The sequence below is a fragment of the Xiphophorus hellerii genome, chromosome 5, assembly GCF_003331165.1.
Source record: "Xiphophorus hellerii strain 12219 chromosome 5, Xiphophorus_hellerii-4.1, whole genome shotgun sequence".
NCBI classification, from domain to species: Eukaryota; Metazoa; Chordata; class Actinopteri; order Cyprinodontiformes; family Poeciliidae; genus Xiphophorus; species Xiphophorus hellerii.
In genome coordinates, this window is record NC_045676.1 from 29,927,535 (window position 1) to 29,939,660 (window position 12,126).

Below are 12,126 nucleotides of genomic sequence, written 5' to 3' on the forward strand. Positions count from 1 at the left end.
TTCATTTCAAATCTGGCTGCAAATGATCAGAAAAACTGACGTCACCGACAAAAAACTCTCACCATTTTGACCAAACAGACCCATTACTCCCTTTCTACGATATTTTGTTTTAACATTGCTTATAATTTCGCATTATTAACATTATGACCTGAGCAGAATTTGGTGCCACTTGATAAAAATGGGTTACCTTTACTAAAAAGTTAAAGAAGACAATATACTTAAAATAATTTAGGCTGGATGACCAGACACTTTGAAGTTCAGATTCAGGCTAAAAAGAGTTATATTACTAAAAACTTAATAAAAAGATCACAACTATGAAACCAAAAAGTTGTATTAAAGGATAAATATAAGGAATTTAATTTACAAACTGACTGGGTTTGGCTTTGCCTGTAAGGTAAGAAACACAGACCAGTAATCACCACCTAAGAGTGGATAACAGCAAACGCGTTAGAGTAAATCACAGCCTCTCATTGGGTCATGTCAAAGCATTGTCCTGGTAATCTAGCTGGATTAAATCGGGATTAAGACCTGCCAACTGGAAATGTGGCAGAAAGGGAGTGAGAAACCGTCCGCAGAGCGAGGAGCAACAGAGAGGGAAGGAGGGTTATCTATTTATTTATTATTTATTTATTGGAAAAGGATGGATCAAAAATCATGATGCTGGAGGCAAATAACAGAAGACGTTTAGACAGAAGAAATTATTACAAAGAGATAAAGGCTGAGAAAGAAAGGCGTAAAGTGACAGATGGACAGTCAAGAAATCAGGAGTGATTTCCCCTGGTGTCACAGAGGAACCAGCAATCAGAGCTGCTGTCACCTTCTGCCTAACCTCTCTGCTCCCCCCCTCTGATCCCAGTGGGATGAGCAGGTATTGAATGGAGCCTTGAACTCACCGCTCCTCCTAAAACACCTAAAGCCTCCCCGCTCTCTCAGATCATTGATTGTTGTGCAGAGCCCTGAACAGCCACACCATCGGGGCAGGAGTCCCTGGGGGTCCGATGGGCGATGGGGCCGGATCTCCACCAGTGAGAGGGACAAGACAACGGTGAGGAAAACCCCCTCAGGCGGAGCCGAGGTAACCTACCTGCCTTCGTTGACCAACTCGATGAAGGCCAGTCCTGCGTTCTTCTGGATGGAGTTCTGCCATTCCTGCAAGCCAACAAAACGGCCATAAATACTAGGAAGAAAACCGCAAAAAAAAACTAAGAACACAGTTGTTTGCTTTTCTTGACTCAATATGGGACAAGCCTGTGGCATTAGGTTGAGATCATTCGTGCAAAACTACCGGCAACATCAGCGTTTTGTTAAAAATGATCCATCGCTGTTGTCCTGTTAGAGTTACATTTACTTGAGTCATTCTTTGGAATAAAACGTACATTTAGAAGTATTTTTACTATGCTACACGTTTTACTTTGACATGGGTAAAGTGAAGTTTATTATGAAGTCTTAATTGAGAAAACCTTTTTGGATTCTCTATCCAATATGAGGAACTTCACTGAATGAAAAGCAAGCTTGTTTTAAAGAGGAGTTCAGACACAGACACACACTTGTAGTTTTTGTTAAAGATTTACGCTGAAAGAAATTGATTTGGAAAATGTTTCTTTTGAACTGGTATTGTTATTTTGTAATGTTATTTATATCAATGTGTATTTTGGTATTCAAAATGTCAAAATTTTCACATATCTTTAGGCTATGGTGATGATGTAATTTTTAAATATTAAATGAATCAGTTCAGTAGCTTTTTTTTTACAAAATGCTTTTGTACTCTTTAGTTATTTCACCACTCTTTGGGTTTTACAGCTTCTTATTTAGTTCAACTTGGAATTCAGGTCGACTCGCAGAAGGAAATGCCCGTTTTTATATGACATGTTTTCAGTTTTTTGTATTTCTTTTAAAGGGAAAAAAGTGAGGTGGAAAAAAATTTATTCAAAATAAAAAATACATTTTCAATAAAACAAAAAATATATGTATGTTTAAGCCACATCACACAGCTCTGATTTGTAGAACTGCAACTTTTTACAACAGAAAAAAACAACTTGTGGAGGCACTGTGCTGCTTCCATTCCATACCCAAAACATCTAAACCACCAAATATCAAATTATTTTGTTAGAGGGGCAGTATTATGCAAAAATTAGCTCTGAGTTTTATACCATGATATAATGTATTTCTCTCATCAAAAACATACTTTTAGTGTTGCTTTGATTCTTTTATGCATGTTTGAAAAATCTAATATTCCATGGCAAACATTCAGAGGTGCCTACATGCTTGCTCTTACAAAGCTCCACCCAATGCCACAAAGCTCCGCCTTTCACCACAAAGCTCCGCCTATCACCATGGTTGGAGCAGCAGTCTCCAGCCGTGCTTCTGCCTCACAGCGATCCTCTAGCCTAGCAGCAGCAAACACATGGCAGAATTGGAGCCGGTGGAGCTCATTAAAAAAACTCTCGCAGTCTTGAGCTCGATCACAGTTGTAAACAGCATAATGGAGGCGTAACACTGGGATAACTTCCTGAATGTCAGAAACAGTAGGAGATCAGCACAACTCCAGGAGACTTTTGTCCTACATCAAAATACAACAACACACACCTAAAGGAAAACTTGTCTTAGTTAAAAAGTCTATAGATTCAACTTTTATCTCACCACAGGTCGGGAACACAACTTTAAAGAGTTTCGAGCTTCAGTCCCCGAATGCATGGACATTGGGTGAGCAAGCCACTGCAAGTCATGTTAAAAGTGCATTTATCACAAGTAAGCCTCACAAATTTCTCTGACTAACGTTATGGTTGAAGGTGTCAGTCTAAACAATCCGACCACGGCCCGGGCCGGGAAGGGGACAAAGAGCGGGGGAAAAGTCGGCGGCCACCGTCTCTCTCGTGCTCTGTTCAATATTTCAACACCTTAAACGCAAGCGTCAAAAGAATAATAAAGCAACAAGGTCAGGGGTCCTGTCTGAACCTCAAAGCACTTCTCCCCCTCTTCCTCTCTGGGGACGTGGGGAAATATGTGCAAAAATATTTCAGCTTGGAGTAAAAAACTACAAAGCCACATAAATTAGAACCTCAATCACTAAATGTCTGCATTTAAAAAAAAGAAAAAAAAAAGAAAATGTTTTTCTGACAATGAGAAAACTTTCACAGACATATGTATATTTTTTTTATCAAGGTTACAAAATATTTAAGTGACAAAAGGATGCATAGGAAAATGATTTAAAGCTAGCTGTCAACATCTCCCGAGCTGATAGAGGAAACGGAGTGTTTATGTAGAGGCTAGCTTGTCAGTAAACCTAGAGATCCCACAGGGAGGAGCATATCAGCGCCGCGAGAAACAAAGAGAGATCCGTTTACAAGATTTTCCTTACGCCCATCCAAACATATTTGTACACGTGACGCATTCGAGAAACCGTATAGCTTTTTCCCCTCCTCCTCGGCACAACAAGTACAGAACCATCGAAAGCGATCAGCACTTGGAGCCAGGGGAAGCGTTCCTCCGAAAACTTTCTGCTTACCGTCACTCTGGAAGCAACACACTTAACCTCAGCTCAGAACCGCTTTCTGTCCCGCACCAGCGTATTGGCATTGACCGTGTTTACAACGCTTTCCAAATAAAAGAGGGCACTGAGGGAATAGAAGTCTGGGCCTGAAAGACGGGAGCCGGCGAGGAGGAGGGAGCGTGTGAAGAGCAGCCGTGGGGCTTTAGCTGGAGCGCGGACATTAACCATGAGCAGAAACTAGAGGGGGAGGAGGGAGGGGTGAGCTTGTTCTGAACCAGGCCAGACCCGGTGAGCCGGGCTTCAAATAAACCCAGCAGGAAGCAAGGCAGTAAATAGAGCTGGAACCCGTGCCGTCGGATGCATCAGTCAGACTTTAAAAGAGCAACACTGATTTCTATTGGTGCTCTGATTGCGGTTTTATGGCAGATCACATATTACCGATCTTTAAAAAGCCTGACCTGCCGATTCATTTTTTGGGCGACACTGTTTTATTTATTTTTTCCCTTCCTGTAAAGTTGCTACAATGAGCAAAAGTCGCTGAGTTGCTCTCTCACAGCAGAGCAATAGAGGACAGTGGTTGGTTTCTAGATCTTTGCTGAGGTAGATAAGATACATGGATAAAAGATCGGCTTCATATGGAAGTATTGGCCGATCACTGATCTCCCAAAATTAAAGAAATTGGGGCTGAGTTATCGGTGCACCCCAGGTGAGATCTGCTGATTGAACTGTTAAAAGAAAAATTTTAATTCAATATCTAAATACAACCAACCACCCAGGGAACAAAGCTGCAGGCTGCATCACAGTTTAAATTAAATAAAAGAGAATATGAGGATATTAAAGACTGATGCCTCATTAAAGTATTCCCAGCTATTCAAGATTCTCACATTTTTGTCATTTCAACCCCAAACTTCAATGTTTTACCATATTTCATGTGACAGACCAAACAAAGTAGAAGATAACAGTGATTTGGAAGGATAATAGATTTCTTTAATAATGACGAACTAAAAATTATCTCGTATTCTCCCCCCTCAGATTGGATACAGTGCCTCTCAACATTAAAATTCAAGTCTTACCAGAGGTTGTAAAATGTATTCGGGTCTGGGCTTTAACTGGGCCATTTGTCCACTGAGCACACTTCAACCTAACCCACTCCACTGAAGCTCTGCTTTTCATTGTTGCTCTGAAGATTGCCCTTCTTGTGTCTTCCTTTTAAATTAATGGGTTGCTCATGTGTTCATGTCTTGGCAGGTTTGCGGTTGTCCTCTATACAGTGCCACATTTCAGTGAGACACAATAAACAGTTCAAAGTGAAGTTTTAGGAAAGGAAAGGTCTTCTCCAAAATAACCGTTTTGTTGTGTTTCTTGGTCTTCATGGTGCCGTTTGTTCACTTCTCTGACAAACCGCTGAGGCCTCCAGACAACTGCTGGATTCAGACTAAATTACACACAGGTGGACTCTGTCTATTAATCGGGTGAGTTCTGAAAGCAATTCGGTGCGAAATGTGAAAAAGTTCAAGGGGTATGAATACTGCCGCAAAGCACGGGGAATCCTCTCACTGATGTTTTCTGGAAAAGTACAACAAACAGAAAAACACCGTCTGACGTGCTGAACTCAAGTCAATAAAGAGAAAAATGGCAACGAAAGGTGGGGTCAAGAAAATATCTTAAGATTTAGAAGCAAGATAAACAGGGTCACATTTAAACAAACCTCAAAATAATAGTAGAGTGACAGGATTAGTTCTAAACTGGGTTTGAAGAGAAGCAGAAGGGTCATTGGCATTGTGTGCAGGCTGCCAAAGGTGATAGCAAGACTAATGGCGTCATTATGGGCTGAAGAACGCCTCCTACAGTCGAATTAAAAACAAGCGGTGACCCTGATCCGAGGGACATCTCCCGCTGACGAAAAAAAAAAAGCAAAACGGTGGGACGGGTCGATGATAGGATATTGGATTTTGGCTTGGCCTGGTCAGCGATGTTGCAGATTTTATGGCCACGATAGGGGCTATGACCACAGCGCTCCTGATGAGAGGATACAAGCAGCCATTGGTGACCTCTCACCTCTGACCTGACCTTCAACAGAAGATAGGAACAGGGAGTGTGCTTTTCCTTGATCCTGACAGAAACGTTGAGGATGTTTGAGAAAGCTCCCGTGGCTAATGTTGCTGCTTTTCTTTTGACATTTTCTCTTGTTTTTTTTTTTTGTTTTGTTTTTTTTGCTCTTAAACGACTCAAAGTCTGACTGTTGGTGTAAATGCCCGTTTAAATCTGAAGTCGATACGACAGCTCTGTTTGGTCTGCCTTCCATGATGATGGCATTGAGTCTAAACACACATGCCACGGACTTCCGTCATTACAGCTGATTATCCATAATCAACATCTAAATATACCACTTGCACTGGTGAGAAAACACAGACCTCCTGAGCAAAATCGCCTTTCAAACATCGGCCTCACCACAACACAAGGAAAACATTTTCCAAAGCGGAGAAAGATACGTCCCCGGCTCTCCCGAAATAACAAATAAGTCAGCTGTGCTTTTTGGTGGCATCACTCATAATCACAAGTATTTGTTGATTTGAAAAGGCTTGGAGGACTGGAGCTTTTGGACGGAACGACAAAAGCATAAATCCTCAAGCTGGAGGTGACAATCGAGGCCAGGCAGGATGGAAAATTGTTTTTCATTTTGCCAGAACTTTTTTTACACGAGCGCTGCGAAAGTAGTAAGTTCTCGCAAATTTTGCCGTTTTAAGATTGGATCTTTGCTTTAAAACATCTCATAAACAGCAATATAACTCAGACAGGCACTTAAAAAGAAAAACTCTTAACAATGTTCTTTCTTTGATTAATACAGAAGCTGAGTAGTCTGGTATACAAGAGGCTGTGTGAATAACTCAACACCAGAGCCTCTTCTCAACGGGCCACATGTGCACGTTCATGTGCTTAAATGAAAACAGACAAGTCGCGTTGGTGTTTGCGTGCTTAAATTCGCAACTGAAGGAATATTTACTGATGTGCAAATATTTACTCAGCCGGGTCTCCGAGAGCTTCATGGACTCACACTGTCAGGACTAAACCAACAAAGGCCTAGAGCTTCCATATCCTAAACACACAAACTAGAAACATGCGAGAATAGCTCAATGAAAACCCACTCCACGCAGAAGCGGCGACTGTATACAGGACGTTTCATATGTGGTGTTAATCCAGTTTTATGGCCGTGTATTGCAATGGTGTGGGAAGAAAAATAAGTGCAGCTGTTTATCCAAAAATGTCGTCAGTTTTTTTTTTTTCAGGCCCTTGATCGCAACTGGATCACAAAGCGTTGTTTTATTATTTTGAGACTTTAATGTCCCTCTACCATGAAGGATATATGGCTAAGTAGGGGGTGGGCGATACGGACTTAAAAGTTTTATCACAATATTTAATTGTCACAATAATTGGAATTTATTGTGACATGGATAAATTAGCACTTATGAAAAAATCACGATAAACAATAATATGATAAATATCCACCTATACAGCAGAGTCCACAATAATTCACACCCCAGCAGAGTTCAATTGACAACTTTCATTTAAGCAAGAAATTTGGCGATTTCACAGGAGATCAAGATAGGTATAAAACTATGTGGAACGGGTTTGTTAGATTTTTTTTTTCCTTTTTTAGGGGGGAGGAGGACAGGGCTATATGATGTGTTATATAACACATCGTCTTATTTACATTTTCTTACAAAAATGACATGAAAAAAAAAAAGTTTAACTGCCAGAGAATTTTTACTGAGATTTTACTGAAAGCCCCAGCCATGACTCCTGAGCAGGTTTCTGCTTCCACTGCTACTACTGACCGTTCAGCAGTTGGAACGACAGCTCTACAAGGTTGGCAGGTCTCCTTACCGTCACCTTCATCTTCAGCTCAACTCACAGATTCTCTGATTCAAGGCAAGTCTTTGGTTGGGCCACTTCTAAACATGGATATAGTTAGCAAGCTAAAGGAAACGTGCTAACTTGAGGGCACCACACGACTCGGTGGTAGGGCAGCTATTCGATTCCAGGCACTACTAGCAACACGGTATCTTAATGATTAAATAGATAAAATGTTACTAAATCTATTGTGGGTATAATAACATTGAACTATATTATATCTGGAAATGGAGGCAGCTTATAAGACCCTGACAATCTAAAAACTACATACCTGCTGCGAGGACGATGCTAACTGTGCTACTTGCTAATACGCAGTTTTTAAAAAAGTCAACATATTTTTGAAGTTTTAGTCAAACTTAGTTTGATTAAAACTTTTTTAGCTCTTTGTTACTCTTAGTCTCACAGTGTCATGTTGCACCTGGTCTTGAATAAATAATAACCAGTTATGGCAGAAGGTTTGTTAAATTAGCTTAACCTGCTAACCATCCACAAAGTCAGAGGGGACAGCAGCAAGCTAACATTCTAATCTGAAGTAACAGCTTCGTTTCTATTCCTCCTCCATCTTTTGTTTCAAGTCTTTTTCTGACTACATCACACACAAGATTAGTGAAAATTTACTCTTTTTTTAAGTACAATGGCCCGAATATGCTGCCGTACTCACAGTGTCATGTTGCCTCAGGTCTTGAATGAATAACCATGAATAATCATAGAAATACTCATAGAAAAAGGTTTATTAAATTAGAGTAACCTGCTAATGTTATTGGAGGATGGAGCAGCTTTTAAGCCATCCATGAAGTCAGAAGGGACAGAAACAACAAGCTAACATTCTGGTCTGAAAACCTTGCTTAGTTTCTATTCTTCCTCCATCCTTTGCTTTAAGTTTTTTTTTTTTTTACAATATTTCTTCCCAATGTTTAACATAAGAAATGTTGAAATTCCACCGTAAATTTGGGAAAGCCCATCAAGTGCTTGTATTTTTTTTGTGTGAAATCAGCATAATGGCAGACAGAGGAAAAGCAAGGGGAAAAACTGTAGAGTACATTCCAAAGTCTCATAACGGCGAGGCTGTCGGGTAGGAAAACATCACGTTAACGGTGTCTGTCAGGGGCAGAGGTCTCTGTTGGGGAAACTTCACTTGGCTGAAGCACGATTATATGTTGCGCATAAATAACCGGCTGTTCGTGCCACTTGAAGCCGGCTCGCGGGAAAACCAACTGGGAGCCAAATTAAAAGCCGCCACAATATTTTTAGGAGTCTCCTGTCTGATTTTCTCCTCTCAGCTAGAGTCCGTTTCCTGTCAGGAAGCTCCCCCCCCCTTCCTCCCCGGCTTGACCCCCGACCCCCTCCACCGCTGCGGAGTTGCACACGGCGGGGAGTCTTTAGGATTAAGTGCCAGTTGGTGTATGCCGTGTTTTCTCTGCTTCTCAGCGGAGAGTATATTTTCAAAGGATGCGGGCAGCATTGCAGAGCAACCATGCTGGACGCAGAGCCGCGTGGCGCAGATGTGGAGGGGGCATGGCAGCAGAGTGGCGTGGGAGGCCGGGGGGGTTAACGGCTCTTTGATTTTCACTCATCTTGAACCTTGTGAGCCTGTTTAACTGCACAGTGGGACGTTGGGCTGACAGAAGGGAAAATTACGAATATGTCGCTTGGTTTCATTGCATTCCTCGGATTTCTGACGTCTCTCCTCTGTTTTTGTTCAACATTTTCTGCATTTAATCCATGATCCAAAACACATATCCACCAACCCAATCTCACCTGCCTAGATATCAAAACACATCTGATCTTTCTCTCTTCCTCCCTTCCTCTGACGTTTTGCGACCCGTAGGTTGGTCCTCTTGGTCGTCACGTCTTGCTATCGATTGTATGGGGGAATGATGAGCGTCACGACCCGTTCCCAGACAGCGGGGGGCTTAAACGTCCCTCCCTTTGCCACTCTCTCCTCCTGTAACTTGGAGGTCAACGTGTCAAGGGTCAGGAGAAGCCAAGTGTTTTGGGAAGTCGACGACTTTCTCCTTGCTGACTAGAACGGGGAGGTGTCCATCTGTGAAACAGGTTAACATTTGGTGAGTAGCTGGGAGCATATGATGCTAGCAGCGGATGGATCAGGTGGGTTAACGCCGGTGTTACTGGATTAGAATTGAAAGGATTATCTGGAGGCGTGGTCGCAGCAACAAAACCAAAAGACAGATTTCTCTGGTAGTTTATGAAATATTGAAGGAAAGAAACGAAGCAGCTGACATAGATATGATTTTTGTTTTTGTAAAGTGCCTTGAGACGACATTTGTTGTGAATTGGCACTATAGGAAAACTGAATTGCATTGCATGGGGTTTTTATTCCCATTTATTTATTATTGCTTTTGGTTGTGTTTTATTATATTATATTTTGTGAATATTTAAAAAAAAAAAACTTTCCATTCCAATCTCTTTGCAAAATTCTAATTTATTTGTCTTTGACAGGGCGAGCTTGCATCATTATGCCATTATCAATATGCTACTTGAAAATGGTCTCAAAACAACAATATAATCATTTTGGGAGAATTTATAGTCCAGCAAAATTTACTGTTTGTTTTTGTTTATTTCAAGTGCACCAAGATATTTGCACTAGAAACTAGACAGAAATACTTGGTAAGATTGAGGGGTATTTTGCAGTGAGCCTCTGTGATCCACTGTTCTGCAGCATTTGGCTCAGTCTTACGCCATAACACGCCTGCATAAAATGACTAAATTACTCACCAGTGAAACACAATGACGTTTGAGGGTGTAACGTAAAAAAGGTAATTTATTTTATAAGAGATCTGCAGAGGATCCAGTCCAAAATGGAAAGAATGGACAGAAGAGTATTACATAAGTTGCGTTTCCATAGAAGTATCAACACGTCAAATGACAACTTTTTATGAAGTGTGTGATGCTGTGAGAGCTCTGGTGGAGCCAGAAAAAACCCCCAAAAAGACATCCTCCTTCTCCTCCTACTTCCTGTCGTCTTCTTTAGCATTTCCACCAGTAGTAGAATCCGGCTGTTGATCATGTGACTTTTGTGATGCAAAAAAGAAAAGGCGTTTCCATTACAGTGTTGCTAAATGCATCTATTTCAATACAAAATACAAAACCTACCTCATCCAACTGCAAAAACTTACAGTGAGTTATTTTCTAAATTGCCGTGTTTCAATTAAGCAAACTTATTTTCGTATTTTCAATTTACGCAATTTTACCGTCAATGGAAACGAAGCTAAAGGCGTCATCAAAAGGGTTTTGCATTAATGTTCATAAACAAAAAGGATCGTCATTATACCGCTGGAAAAGTCATCACAGTATAGCTCTATAACTCCTTTTTTAATCTTGTGGTCTTCCATTCCTTTTAAAGTCAAACCAGTTCTCATGTTTTTAGCAGAGTTTACAATCAACAGCGTAGTTTTAATGAATAAAAAGATAATATGAGGAAAACCTCCAATTACCCTACAAAAAATACTTTTTGATTACCGTTTTGTAAAAGGATCAGGAAGAGACGACCTGCACAAAAAGAAAAAAATCAGCAGCATTTCTCCGCCTGGCCGTCTTCTCCCAGAGCGCGTACAGCACGCATCTCTGATAAATGGCAGAACGATAGATGGGCTGACACAGGGGCCGGACAATAATGGCTGATCTACAGGACACAAATGCAGCTACTGAGAAGATTTATGGGCCACTGCGCATCGAACACCATCCGCTATCCAATGAGATAATTTCTCAAAACTCCGGAGGGATGGCAGCCGTGGAACTCCACTCTCCGGTCCCACTGTAAGTGCTGATTAATCGCATGTTCTACGCCCGGAGCCGGTCCTGGGAGTGCACCCGAGAAACAGGAGAGCCGCCATAAAAACGACAAGAAGAGGAGCAGCTCCAAACGGGGACAAAGACGAAGAGAGAGAGAACGCTCCTTTAAAAGCATGATAATCATTTGATGTGGCAAAGATCGCAAAAAAAAAATAAAAATCTCTTAAATCTCATGGTAATATTTCATTTATTTCCTTTTGACCTGAAAAACCTTTGTTTTTAGACAGGACAAACCGAAACAAAGGATTGATCTAATAATGATGCACCAGTAAACTGACCTAGGGTCAACATCATTTTCCTCTCGATGGCAATCTGAAAGTCTTGATTTTTTTTTTTTTTTTTAAAAGTCTCTTTCCTGTTCTACTGAAAACCTAAACTTATCAGACATTAGCAAGCATGTTCTCAGATACACAGGTTTGTTTTGCGTTTATCAAGAATCAAGTAAAGGTTAATGAATAACAGGATCAACATGAATTTCTTTGATTTTTAATCTTATCTCTAGTCTGGATTCTGCTACACAGATTATTTAGTAAGTGGGCTGACTAGCGCTTTTCTAGTCATTCCGTATACTTTAAGTGTTGCACACTGCAGTCACATTCAGCTGGTCACAGTTGGATGTGGTACATGCACCGATATGTAGGTGGGTAGCAAACCCGAGGTCAGGTGCCTTGCCCAGAGGCACAGCGACATGAGACAAGATGATCATGGAATCAAACCCACAACGTTTGGATTGCATTCCTGCCAACTCTTTGACATTCACATAGTACAGCAACTAGTCTCATTAGTTGTTAAATAATAATTAAGACAGTACAATAACTTATATGTGGTGAGGATATTAAAAAAAGACAAAAAATAAAAAATAAAATAATAGAAGAACCCCCTTGTGGCAACTGAAAGAAGTACACATACCT

General features: G+C 40.9%; 1 protein-coding gene across 6 annotated transcripts in view; it reads right to left on the minus strand.

The window, feature by feature from the left end:
* The window catches only part of lrba (LPS-responsive vesicle trafficking, beach and anchor containing), a 240,332-nt gene that overhangs the window by 142,728 nt on the left and 85,478 nt on the right, over positions 1-12,126 (minus strand). For 5 of the 6 annotated variants that reach the window (XM_032563843.1, XM_032563844.1, XM_032563842.1 and 2 more), the window contains exon 34: positions 1,085-1,149. In XM_032563843.1, the coding sequence (XP_032419734.1) occupies positions 1,085-1,149 (65 nt within the window). Of the gene's footprint in view, positions 1-1,084; positions 1,150-3,505; positions 3,527-12,126 lie in introns of those variants that run through there. The other variant, XM_032563847.1, reaches the window with a different exon arrangement.